Source organism: Heptranchias perlo, unplaced genomic scaffold (genome assembly GCF_035084215.1).
Source record: "Heptranchias perlo isolate sHepPer1 unplaced genomic scaffold, sHepPer1.hap1 HAP1_SCAFFOLD_131, whole genome shotgun sequence".
Lineage (NCBI taxonomy): Eukaryota > Metazoa > Chordata > Chondrichthyes > Hexanchiformes > Hexanchidae > Heptranchias > Heptranchias perlo.
In genome coordinates this window covers 110,069-124,618 of record NW_027138548.1, presented here as the reverse complement: position 1 = coordinate 124,618, position 14,550 = coordinate 110,069, and the positions used below count along the sequence as shown (strand labels likewise).

Here is a 14,550-nt window from a genome sequence, read left to right as displayed (position 1 = left end):
ACACTCTCAGCTCATCGAATACCCCACCACACTCTCAGCTCATCGAATACCCCACCACACTCTCAGCTCATCGAATACCCCACCACACTCAGCTCATCGAATACCCCACCACACTCTCAGCTCATCGAATACCCCACCACACTCTGAGCTCATCGAATACCCCACCACACTCTGAGCTCACCGAATACCCCACCACACTCTGAGCTCATCGAATACCCCACCACACTCTGAGCTCACCGAATACCCCACCACACTCTCAGCTCATCGAATACCCCACCACACTCAGCTCACCGAATACCCCACCACACTCTCAGCTCATCGAATACCCCACCACACTCAGCTCATCGAATACCCCACCACACTCTGAGCTCATCGAATACCCCACCACACTCAGCTCACCGAATACCCCACCACACTCAGCTCACCGAATACCCCACCACACTCAGCTCATCGAATACCCCACCACACTCTGAGCTCATCGAATACCCCACCACACTCTCAGCTCACCGAATACCCCACCACACTCTCAGCTCATCGAATACCCCACCACACTCTCAGCTCACCGAATACCCCACCACACTCTCAGCTCACCGAATACCCCACCACACTCAGCTCATCGAATACCCCACCACACTCTCAGCTCATCGAATACCCCACCACACTCTCAGCTCATCGAATACCCCACCACACACTCAGCTCATCGAATACCCCACCACACTCTCAGCTCATCGAATACCCCACCACACTCTGAGCTCATCGAATACCCCACCACACTCTCAGCTCACCGAATACCCCACCACACTCAGCTCACCGAATACCCCACCACACTCTCAGCTCATCGAATACCCCACCACACTCTCAGCTCATCGAATACCCCACCACACTCTCAGCTCACCGAATACCCCACCACACTCTCAGCTCATCGAATACCCCACCACACTCAGCTCACCGAATACCCCACCACACTCTCAGCTCATCGAATACCCCACCACACTCAGCTCATCGAATACCCCACCACACTCTGAGCTCATCGAATAGCCCACCACACTCAGCTCATCGAATACCCCACCACACTCTCAGCTCATCGAATACCCCACCACACTCTCAGCTCACCGAATACCCCACCACACTCTCAGCTCACCGAATACCCCACCACACTCAGCTCACCGAATACCCCACCACACTCAGCTCACCGAATACCCCACCACACTCTGAGCTCATCGAATAGCCCACCACACTCAGCTCATCGAATACCCCACCACACTCAGCTCACCGAATACCCCACCACACTCTCAGCTCACTTAATACCCCACCACACTCAGCTCATCGAATACCCCACCACACTCAGCTCATCGAATACCCCACCACACTCAGCTCATCGAATACCCCACCACACTCTCAGCTCATCGAATACCCCACCACACTCTCAGCTCACCGAATACCCCACCACACTCTCAGCTCATCGAATACCCCACCACACTCTGAGCTCATCGAATACCCCACCACACTCTCAGCTCATCGAATACCCCACCACACTCTGAGCTCACCGAATACCCCACCACACTCTGAGCTCATCGAATAACCCACCACACTCAGCTCATCGAATAGCCCACCACACTCAGCTCATCGAATACCCCACCACACTCTCAGCTCATCGAATACCCCACCACACTCTCAGCTCATCGAATACCCCACCACACTCTCAGCTCACACTGGAAGAATGGCCACTGGGTGAGGCTTTCCGGAGAGCTTGTGAGTTTTAACAGCCTGAGGTTTATGGCCTGTGCTGGTACCCGTGGCTCTGCAGAATCGGCAGTGTTCCCACCGAAATCCCTTTCTGTGTTCAAGGTCAGCTTCATCAGTGTGGTGAATGGAACACTTCCAGACTTAGTTTCAGGGTAAGTGCTTCCTGTTTGGACCAAGACATAGAGGAAGGATCCTCTGTTCTAGCCCATTACAAACTCTGAGTCGTGCCCCGAATGTGCCTGATGATTCCCGTTTCCGACACCAGCTGTCCTTATCGACCTTGACTTCATTTCAGTTCGTGCCAAATGAGGGACAGAATTTGCTGCTGGCTTGTGCCCACTGGATCAGCATTATCCAACCCATTCCACTATGGCCAGCAGAGTTAGCACACTTCCCCTCCTGCTCCACAATCTAGTCTTGATCTCAACTAAGAGGCTGAAGTACAGCATGTTAATGGTATTCCTCAGACAAGGACAGGGCTGTGATTATACCATTCCCTCTTCCTTTTCCAGATCAAAGCTGGCTATTATCCCACAGGATCCGTTCCTGTTCAGTGGCACAGTGCGAGAAAATCTGGATCCACTGGATCACCACACAGACCAGGAGCTCCAGGCTGTGCTGGAGCAGTGCCACCTTCTGGAGGTGACTCGGAGAATAGGTAAGTGTCCAGTGGAGGAGGCATCACACTGACTGGATCCATTTCAATTAGTGACAAGTGGTCTGTGTTACTGATTGCCTGCATGGTCTGTCTCTCTACGTCAGGTGGATTGGAAGCACAGCTGGGTGAGAGAGGGAAGAATTTATCCATCGGACAGAGACAGCTAATCTGCCTGGCGAGGGCGCTTCTCACTCAGGTCAAGGTACTGTTACAGATGGGTCCTTTATTTATTCTGAAGTCTGCCTGAACACTTGCCTATTCCTGGACCTCCCCGAGCACCTCCTCTGGTTGCCCCTAAGATGCAACTGGTACTGCTAGGGCTGCACCATCCAGTCTGAACAGCTCTCCTCCTTCCCACGGCAGTCTCTGGTCAGCTTCCCCCTGCTCAGAATAGCTCAGTACAGGATTTGATCAGAGTAGCAGAGTTCAAGCTGACAGACTCCACATCGGGACACCGAGAGTTAGTGCCATAATACTGACCCCCATCACCGGATGGAGAGTGAGTGCCATAATACTTACCCAACCATGAGACGGAGAGTGAGTGCCATAATACTTACCCAACCATGAGACGGAGAGTGAGTGACATAATACTTACCCAACCATGAGACGGAGAGTGAGTGCCATAATACTTACCCAACCATGAGACGGAGAGTGAGTGCCATAATACTTACCCCACCATGGGACGGAGAGTGAGTGCCATAATACTTACCCAACCATGGGACGGAGAGTGAGTGCCATAATACTTACCCCACCATGAGACGGAGAGTGAGTGCCATAATCCTGACCCCACCATGGGACGGAGAGAGAGTGCCATAATACTTACCCATCACCGGACGGAGAGTGAGTGCCATATTACTTACCTACCATGGGACGGAGAGTGAGTGCCATAATACTTTCCCACCATGGGACGGAGAGTGAGTGCCATAATACTTTCCCACCATGGGACGGAGAGTGAGTGACATAATACTTACCCCACCATGGGACGGAGAGTGAGTGCCATAATACTTACCCCACCATGGGACGGGGAGTGAGTGCCATAATACTTACCCCACCATGGGACGGAGAGTGAGTGCCATAATACTTACCCCACCATGGGACTGAGAGTGAGTGCCATAATACTTACCCCACCATGAGACGGAGAGTGAGTGCCATAATACTTATCCCACCATGGGACGGAGAGTGAGTGCCATGATACTTACCCCACCATGGGACGGAGAGTGAGTGCCAAAATACTTACCCCATCACCAGACGGAGAGTGAGTACCATAATACTTACCCCACCATGGGACGGAGAGTGAGTGCCAAAATACTTACCCCACCATGGGACGGAGAGTGAGTGCCAAAATACTTAACCCATCACCAGACGGAGAGTGAGTACCATAATACTTACCCCACCATGAGACGGAGAGTGAGTGCCATAATACTTACCCCACCATGGGATGGAGAGTGAGTGCCATAATACTTACCCCACCATGGGACGGAGAGTGAGTGCCATAACACTTACCCCACCATGGGACAGAGAGTGAGTGCCACTCGACTTACCCCTTCATGGGACGGAGAGTGAGTGCCATAATACTTACCCCATCACTGGACGGAGAGTGAGTGCCATAATACTTACCCCTCCATGGGACGGAGAGTGAGTGCCATAATACTTACCCCATCACCAGACGGAGAGTGAGTGCCATAATACTTAACCCACCATGGGAAGGAGAGTGAGTGCCATAATATTTGCCCAACCATGAGACGGAGAGTGAGTTCCATAATACTGACACCATCACCAGACGGAGAGTGAGTACCATAATACTTACCCCACCATGGGACGGAGAGTGAATGCCATAATACTTGCCCCACCATGGGACGGAGAGTGAGTGTCATAATACTTACCCCACCATGGGACGGAGAGTGAGTGCCATAATACTTGCCCCACCATGGGAGGGAGAGTGAGTGCCATAATACTTACCCCACCATGGGACGTAGAGTGAGGGCCATAATACTTACCCCACCATGAGACGGAGAGTGAGTGCCATAATACTTACCCCACCATGAGACGGAGAGTGAGGGCCATAATACTTACCCCACCGTGGGACGGAGAGTGAGTGCCATAATACTTACCCCACCATGGGACGAAGAGTGAGGGCCATAATACTTACCCCAGCATGGGACGGAGAGTGAGTGCCATAATACTTACCCCACCATGAGACGGAGAGTGAGTACCATAATACTTACCCCACCATGGGACGGAGAGTGAATGCCATAATACTTGCCCCACCATGGGACGGAGAGTGAGTGTCATAATACTTACCCCACCATGGGACGGAGAGTGAGTGCCATAATACTTGCCCCACCATGGGAGGGAGAGTGAGTGCCATAATACTTACCCCACCATGGGACGTAGAGTGAGGGCCATAATACTTACCCCACCATGAGACGGAGAGTGAGTGCCATAATACTTACCCCACCATGAGACGGAGAGTGAGGGCCATAATACTTACCCCACCGTGGGACGGAGAGTGAGTGCCATAATACTTACCCCACCATGGGACGAAGAGTGAGGGCCATAATACTTACCCCAGCATGGGACGGAGAGTGAGTGCCATAATACTTACCCCACCATGAGACGGAGAGTGAGTGCCATAATACTTACCCCACCAAGGGACGGAGAGTGAGTGCCATAATACTTACCCCACCATGGGACGGAGAGTGAGTGCCATAATACTTACCCCACCATGGGACGGAGAGTGAGTGCCATAATACTTACCCCACCATGGGACGGAGAGTGAGTGCCATAATAATTACCCCACCATGGGACGGAGAGTGAGTGCCATAATACTTACCCCACCATGGGACGGAGAGTGAGTGCCATAATACTTCCCCCATCACCGGACGGAGAGTGAGTGCCATGATACTTACCCCACCATGGGACGGAGAGTGAGTGCCATAATACTTACCCCATCACCGGACGGAGAGTGAGTGCCATAATACTTAGCCCACCATGGGACGGAGAGTGAGGGCCATAATACTTCCCCCATCACCGGACGGAGAGTGAGTGCCAAAAAACTTACCCCACCATGGGACGGAGAGTGAGTGCCAAAATACTTACCCCATCACCAGACGGAGAGTGAGTACCATAATACTTACCCCACCATGAGACGGAGAGTGAGTGCCATAATACTTACCCCACCATGGGACGGAGAGTGAGTGCCATAATACTTACCCCACCATGGGACAGAGAGTGAGTGCCAAAATACTTACCCCATCACCAGACGGAGAGTGAGTACCATAATACTTACCCCACCATGGGACGGAGAGTGAGTGCCAAAATACTTACCCCATCACCAGACGGAGAGTGAGTACCATAATACTTACCCCACCATGAGACGGAGAGTGAGTGCCATAATACTTACCCCTCCATGGGACGGAGAGTGAGTGCCAAAATACTTACCCCACCATGGGACGGAGAGTGAGTGCCATAATACTTACCACACCATGGGACGGAGAGTGAGGGCCATAATACTTACCCCACCGTGGGACGGAGAGTGAGTGCCATAATACTTACCCCACCATGGGACGAAGAGTGAGGGCCATAATACTTACCCCAGCATGGGACGGAGAGTGAGTGCCATAATACTTACCCCACCATGAGACGGAGAGTGAGTGCCATAATACTTACCCCACCATGGGACGGAGAGTGAGTGCCATAATACTTACCCCACCATGGGACGGAGAGTGAGTGCCATAATACTTACCCCACCATGGGACGGAGAGTGAGTGCCATAATACTTACCCCACCATGGGACGGAGAGTGAGTGCCATAATAATTACCCCACCATGGGACGGAGAGTGAGTGCCATAATACTTACCCCACCATGGGACGGAGAGTGAGTGCCATGATACTTACCCCACCATGGGACGGAGAGTGAGTGCCATCATACTTACCCCATCACCGGACGGAGAGTGAGTGCCATAATACTTACCCCACCATGGGACGGAGAGTGAGTGCCATAATACTTACCCCACCATGGGACGGAGAGTGAGTGCCATAACACTTACCCCACCATGGGACAGAGAGTGAGTGCCACTCGACTTACCCCTTCATGGGACGGAGAGTGAGTGCCATAATACTTACCCCATCACTGGACGGAGAGTGAGTGCCATAATACTTACCCCTCCATGGGACGGAGAGTGAGTGCCATAATACTTACCCCATCACCAGACGGAGAGTGAGTGCCATAATACTTAACCCACCATGGGAAGGAGAGTGAGTGCCATAATATTTGCCCAACCATGAGACGGAGAGTGAGTTCCATAATACTGACACCATCACCAGACGGAGAGTGAGTACCATAATACTTACCCCACCATGGGACGGAGAGTGAATGCCATAATACTTGCCCCACCATGGGACGGAGAGTGAGTGTCATAATACTTACCCCACCATGGGACGGAGAGTGAGTGCCATAATACTTGCCCCACCATGGGAGGGAGAGTGAGTGCCATAATACTTACCCCACCATGGGACGTAGAGTGAGGGCCATAATACTTACCCCACCATAAGACGGAGAGTGAGTGCCATAATACTTACCACACCATGGGACGGAGAGTGAGTCCCATAATACTTACCCCACCGTGGGACGGAGAGTGAGTGCCATAATACTTACCCCATCACCGGACGGAGAGTGAGTGCCATAATACTTACCCCACCATGGGACGGACAGTGAGTGCCATAATACTGACCCCACCATGGGACGGAGAGTGAATGCCATAATACTTACCCACCATGGGACGGAGAGTGAGTGCCATAATACTGACCCCACCATGGGACGGAGAGTGAGTGCCATAATACTTACCCCACCATGGGACTGAGAGTTAGTGCCATAATACTTACCCCATCACTGGACGGAGAGTGAGTGCCATAATACTTACCCCACCATGGGACTGAGAGTTAGTGCCATAATACTTACCCCTCCATGGGACGGAGAGTGAGTGCCATAATACTTGCCCCACCATGGGACGGAGAGTGAATGCCATAATACTTACCCCACCATGGGACGGAGAGTTAGTGCCATAATACTTACCCCACCATGGGACGGAGAGTGAGTGCCATAATACTTACCCCACCGTGGGACGGAGAGTGAGTGCCGTAATACTTACCCCACCGTGGGACGGAGAGTGAGTGCCATAATACTTTCCCCACCATGGGACGGAGAGTGAGTGCCGTAATACTTAGCCCACCATGGGACGGAGAGTGAGTGCCATAATACTTACCCCACCATGGGACGGAGAGTGAGTGCCATAATACTTACCCCACCATGGGACAGAGAGTGAGTGCCATAATACTTACCCCACGATGAGACGGTGTGTAAGTGCCATAATACTTACTGAATCACCGGACCGAGAGTGAGTGCCATAATACTTTCCCACCATGGGACGGAGAGTGAGTGCCATAATACTTTCCCACCATGGGACGGAGAGTGAGGGCCATAATACTTACCCCACCATGAGACTGAGAGTGAGTACCATAATACTTACCCCACCATGAGACGGAGAGTGAGTGCCATAATACTTATCCCACCATGGGACGGAGAGTGAGTGCCATGATACTTACCCCACCATGGGACGGAGAGTGAGTGCCAAAATACTTACCCCATCACCAGACGGAGAGTGAGTACCATAATACTTACCCCACCATGGGACGGAGAGTGAGTGCCAAAATACTTACCCCACCATGGGACGGAGAGTGAGTGCCATAATACTTAGCCCACCATGGGACGGAGAGTGAGTGCCTTAATACTTACCCCACCATGGGACGGAGAGTGAGTGCCATAATACTTACCCCACCATGGGACGGAGAGTGAGTGCCATAATACTTCCCCCATCACCGGACGGAGAGTGAGTGCCATGATACTTACCCCACCATGGGACGGAGAGTGAGTGCCATCATACTTACCCCATCACCGGACGGAGAGTGAGTGCCATAATACTTAGCCCACCATGGGACGGAGAGTGAGGGCCATAATACTTACCCCACCATGGGACGGAGAGTGAGTGCCATAATACTTCCCCCATCACCGGACGGAGAGTGAGTGCCAAAAAACTTACCCCATCACCAGACTGAGAGTGAGTACCATAATACTTACCCCACCATGAGACTGAGAGTGAGTACCATAATACTTACCCCACCATGAGACGGAGAGTGAGTGCCATAATACTTATCCCACCATGGGACGGAGAGTGAGTGCCATGATACTTACCCCACCATGGGACGGAGAGTGAGTGCCAAAATACTTACCCCATCACCAGACGGAGAGTGAGTACCATAATACTTACCCCACCATGGGACGGAGAGTGAGTGCCAAAATACTTACCCCACCATGGGACGGAGAGTGAGTGCCATAATACTTACCCCACCATGGGATGGAGAGTGAGTGCCATAATACTTACCCCACCATGGGACGGAGAGTGAGTGCCATAACACTTACCCCACCATGGGACAGAGAGTGAGTGCCACTCGACTTACCCCTTCATGGGACGGAGAGTGAGTGCCATAATACTTACCCCTCCATGGGACGGAGAGTGAGTGCCATAATACTTACCCCATCACCAGACGGAGAGTGAGTGCCATAATACTTAACCCACCATGGGAAGGAGAGTGAGTGCCATAATATTTGCCCAACCATGAGACGGAGAGTGAGTTCCATAATACTGACACCATCACCAGACGGAGAGTGAGTACCATAATACTTACCCCACCATGGGACGGAGAGTGAATGCCATAATACTTGCCCCACCATGGGACGGAGAGTGAGTGTCATAATACTTACCCCACCATGGGACGGAGAGTGAGTGCCATAATACTTGCCCCACCATGGGAGGGAGAGTGAGTGCCATAATACTTACCCCACCATGGGACGTAGAGTGAGGGCCATAATACTTACCCCACCATGAGACGGAGAGTGAGTGCCATAATACTTACCACACCATGGGACGGAGAGTGAGTCCCATAATACTTACCCCACCGTGGGACGGAGAGTGAGTGCCATAATACTTACCCCATCACCGGACGGAGAGTGAGTGCCAGAATAATTACCCCACCATGGGACGGACAGTGAGTGCCATAATACTGACCCCACCATGGGACGGAGAGTGAATGCCATAATACTTACCCCACCATGGGACGGAGAGTGAGTGCCATAATACTTACCCACCATGGGACGGAGAGTGAGTGCCATAATACTGACCCCACCATGGGACGGAGAGTGAGTGCCATAATACTTACCCCACCATGGGACTGAGAGTTAGTGCCATAATACTTACCCCATCACTGGACGGAGAGTGAGTGCCATAATACTTACCCCACCATGGGACTGAGAGTTAGTGCCATAATACTTACCCCTCCATGGGACGGAGAGTGAGTGCCATAATACTTGCCCCACCATGGGACGGAGAGTGAATGCCATAATACTTACCCCACCATGGGACGGAGAGTTAGTGCCATAATACTTACCCCACCATGGGACGGAGAGTGAGTGCCATAATACTTACCCCACCGTGGGACGGAGAGTGAGTGCCGTAATACTTACCCCACCGTGGGACGGAGAGTGAGTGCCATAATACTTTCCCCACCATGGGACGGAGAGTGAGTGCCGTAATACTTACCCCACCATGGGACGGAGAGTGAGTGCCGTAATACTTACCCCACCATGGGACGGAGAGTGAGTGCCATAATACTTACCCCACCATGGGACGGAGAGTGAGTGCCATAATACTTACCCCACCATGGGACAGAGAGTGAGTGCCATAATACTTACCCCACGATGAGACGGTGTGTAAGTGCCATAATACTTACTCCATCACCGGACCGAGAGTGAGTGCCATAATACTTTCCCACCATGGGACCGAGAGTGAGTGCCATAATACTTTCCCACCATGGGACGGAGAGTGAGTGCCATAATACTTACCCCACCATGGGACGGAGAGTGAGTGCCATAATACTTACCCCACCATGGGACGGAGAGTGAGTGCCATAATACTTAGCCCACCATGGGACGGAGAGTGAGTGCCTTAATACTTACCCCACCATGGGACGGAGAGTGAGTGCCATAATACCGAGCACCACCATGGGACGGAGAGTGAGTGCCATATTACTTACCCCACAATGCGACGGAGAGTGAGTGCCATATTACTTACCCCATCACTGGACGGAGAGTGAGTGCCATAATACTTACCCCATCACTGGACGGAGAGTGAGTGCCATAATACTGACCCCACCATGGGACGGAGAGTGAGTGCCATAATACTTACCCCACCATGGGACGGAGAGTGAGTGCCATAATACTTACCCCAACATGGGACTGAGAGTGAGTGCCATAATACTTACCCCACCATGGGACGGAGAGTGAGTGCCATAATATTTACCCCACCATGAGACGAAGAGTGAGTGCCATAATACTTACCCCACCATGGGACGGAGAGTGAGTGCCATAGTACTTCCCCCATCACCGGACGGAGAGTGAGTGCCATAATACTTACCCCACCATGGGACGGACAGTGAGTGCCATAGTACTTCCCCCATCACCGGACGGAGAGTGAGTGCCATAATACTTAACCCACCATGGGACGGAGAGTGAGTGCCATAATACTTAACCCACCATGGGACGGAGAGTGAGTGCCATAATACTTACCCCACCATGGGACGGAGAGTGAGTGCCATAATACTTACTCCATCACCGGACGGAGAGTGAGTGCCATAATACTGACCCCACCATGGGACGGAGAGTGAGTGCCATAATACTTACCCCACCATGGGACGGAGAGTGAGTGCCATAATACTTACCCCACCATGGGACGGAGAGTGAGTGCCATAATACTTTCCCACCATGGGACGGAGAGTAAGTGCCATAATACTTACCCCACCATGGGACGGAGAGTGAGTGCCATAATACTTACCCCACCATGGGACGGAGAGTGAGTGCCATAATACTTACCCCATCATCGGACGGAGAGGGAGTGCCATCGTACTTCCCCCATCACCAGACGGAGAGTGAGTGCCATAATACTTATCCCACCTTGGGACGGAGAGTAAGTGCCATAATACTGACCCCATCATCGGACGGAGAGGGAGTGCCATAATACTTACCCCACCATGGGACTGAGAGTGAGTGCCATAATACTTACCCCATCATCGGACGGAGAGGGAGTGCCATAATACTTACCCCACCATGGGACGGAGAGGGAGTGCCATAATACTTACCCCATCACCAGACGGACAGTGAGTGCCATAATACTTAACCCACCATGGGACGTAGAGTGAGTGCCATAATACTTACCCCACCATGGGACGGAGAGTGAGTGCCATAATACTTACCCCACCATGAGACGGAGAGTGAGTGCCATAATACTTACCTCATGATGGGACGGAGAGTGAATGCCATAATACTTGCCCCACCATGGGACGGAGAGTTCGTGCCATAATACTTACCCACCATGGGATGGAGAGTGAATGCCATAAAGTTGCCCCACCATGGGACGGAGAGTGAGTGCCATAATACTAACCCCAGCATGGGACGGAGAGTGAGTGCTATAATACTTACCCCACCATGGGACGGAGAGTGAATGCCATAATACTTACCCCACCATGGGACGGAGAGTGAGTGCCATAATACTTACCCCACCATGGGACGGATAGTGAGTGCCATAATACTTACCCCACGATGAGACGGTGTGTAAGTGCCATAATACTTACTCCATCACCGGACGGAGAGTGAGTGCCATAATACTTTCCCACCATGGGACGGAGAGTGAGTGCCATAATACTTTCCCACCATGGGACGGAGAGTGAGTGCCATAATACTTACCCCACCATGGGACGGAGAGTGAGTGCCATAATACTTACCCCACCATGGGACGGAGAGTGAGTGCCATAATACTTAGCCCACCATGGGACGGAGAGTGAGTGCCTTAATACTTACCCCACCATGGGACGGAGAGTGAGTGCCATAATACCGAGCACCACCATGGGACGGAGAGTGAGTGCCATATTACTTACCCCACAATGCGACGGAGAGTGAGTGCCATAATACTTACCCCATCACTGGACGGAGAGTGAGTGCCATAATACTTACCCCATCACTGGACGGAGAGTGAGTGCCATAATACTTACCCCACCATGGGACGGAGAGTGAGTGCCATAATACTTACCCCATCACTGGACGGAGAGTGAGTGCCATAATACTGACCCCACCATGGGACGGAGAGTGAGTGCCATAATACTTACCCCACCATGGGACGGAGAGTGAGTGCCATAATACTTACCCCAACATGGGACTGAGAGTGAGTGCCATAATACTTACCCCACCATGGGACGGAGAGTGAGTGCCATAATACTTACCCCACCATGAGACGAAGAGTGAGTGCCATAATACTTACCCCACCATGAGACGAAGAGTGAGTGCCATAATACTTACCCCACCATGGGACGGAGAGTGAGTGCCATAGTACTTCCCCCATCACCGGACGGAGAGTGAGTGCCATAATACTTACCCCACCATGGGACGGACAGTGAGTGCCATAGTACTTCCCCCATCACCGGACGGAGAGTGAGTGCCATAATACTTAACCCACCATGGGACGGAGAGTGAGTGCCATAATACTTAACCCACCATGGGACGGAGAGTGAGTGCCATAATACTGACCCCACCATGGGACGGAGAGTGAGTGCCATAATACTTACCCCACCATGGGACGGAGAGTGAGTGCCATAATACTTACCCCACCATGGGACGGAGAGGGAGTGCCATAATACTTACCCCACCATGGGACGGAGAGTGAGTGCCATAATACTTACCCCATCATCGGACGGAGAGGGAGTGCCATCGTACTTCCCCCATCACCAGACGGAGAGTGAGTGCCATAATACTTATCCCACCTTGGGACGGAGAGTAAGTGCCATAATACTGACCCCATCATCGGACGGAGAGGGAGTGCCATAATACTTACCCCATCACCAGACGGACAGTGAGTGCCATAATACTTAACCCACCATGGGACGTAGAGTGAGTGCCATAATACTTACCCCACCATGGGACGGAGAGTGAGTGCCATAATACTTACCCCACCATGAGACGGAGAGTGAGTGCCATAATACTTACCTCATCATGGGACGGAGAGTGAATGCCATAATACTTGCCCCACCATGGGACGGAGAGTTCGTGCCATAATACTTACCCCACCATGGGATGGAGAGTGAATGCCATAATACTTACCCCACCATGGGATGGAGAGTGAATGCCATAAAGTTGCCCCACCATGGGACGGAGAGTGAGTGCTATAATACTTACCCCACCATGGGACGGAGAATGAGTGCCATAATACTTACCCCACCATGGGACGGAGAGTGAGTGCCATAATACTTACCCCACCATGGGACGGATAGTGAGTGCCATAATACTTACCCCATCACTGGACGGAGAGTGAGTGCCATAATACTTGCCCCACCATGAGACGGAGAGTGAGTGCCATAATACTTACCCCACCATGGGACGGAGAGTGAGTGCCATAATACTTACCCCACCATGGGACGGAGAGTGAGTGCCATAATACTTACCCCACCATGGGACGGAGAGTGAGTGCCATAATACTTACCCCACCATGGGACGGAGAGTGAGTGCCATAATACTTACCCCACCATGGGACGGAGAGTGAGTGCCATAATACTTACCCCACCATGGGACGGAGAGTGAGTGCCATAATACTGACCCCACCATGGGACGTAGAGTGAGTGCCATAATACTTACCCCACCATGGGACGGAGAGTGAGTGCCATAATACTTACCCCATCACTGGACGGAGAGTGAGTGCCATAATACTTACCACATCACTGGACGGAGAGTGAGTGCCATAATACTTACCCCACCATGGGACGGAGAGTGAGTGCCATAATACTTACTCCATCACCGGACGGAGAGTGAGTGCCATAATACTGACCCCACCATGGGACGGAGAGTGAGTGCCATAATACTTACCCCACCAAGGGACGGAGAGTGAGTGCCATAATACTTACCCCACCATGGGACGGAGAGTGAGTGCCATAATACTTTCCCACCATGGGACGGAGAGTAAGTGCCATAATACTGACCCCATCATCGGACG

General features: G+C 52.0%; 1 protein-coding gene across 1 annotated transcript in view; it reads left to right on the top strand.

Moving 5' to 3' along the window:
* Nucleotides 1-14,550, top strand: part of abcc10 (ATP-binding cassette, sub-family C (CFTR/MRP), member 10) — a 403,237-nt gene that overhangs the window by 338,717 nt on the left and 49,970 nt on the right. The window contains exons 19-20 of the mRNA XM_067977164.1: nt 2,259-2,404; nt 2,509-2,606. Of these exons, the coding sequence (XP_067833265.1) occupies nt 2,259-2,404; nt 2,509-2,606 (244 nt within the window). The remainder of the gene's footprint in view (nt 1-2,258; nt 2,405-2,508; nt 2,607-14,550) is intronic.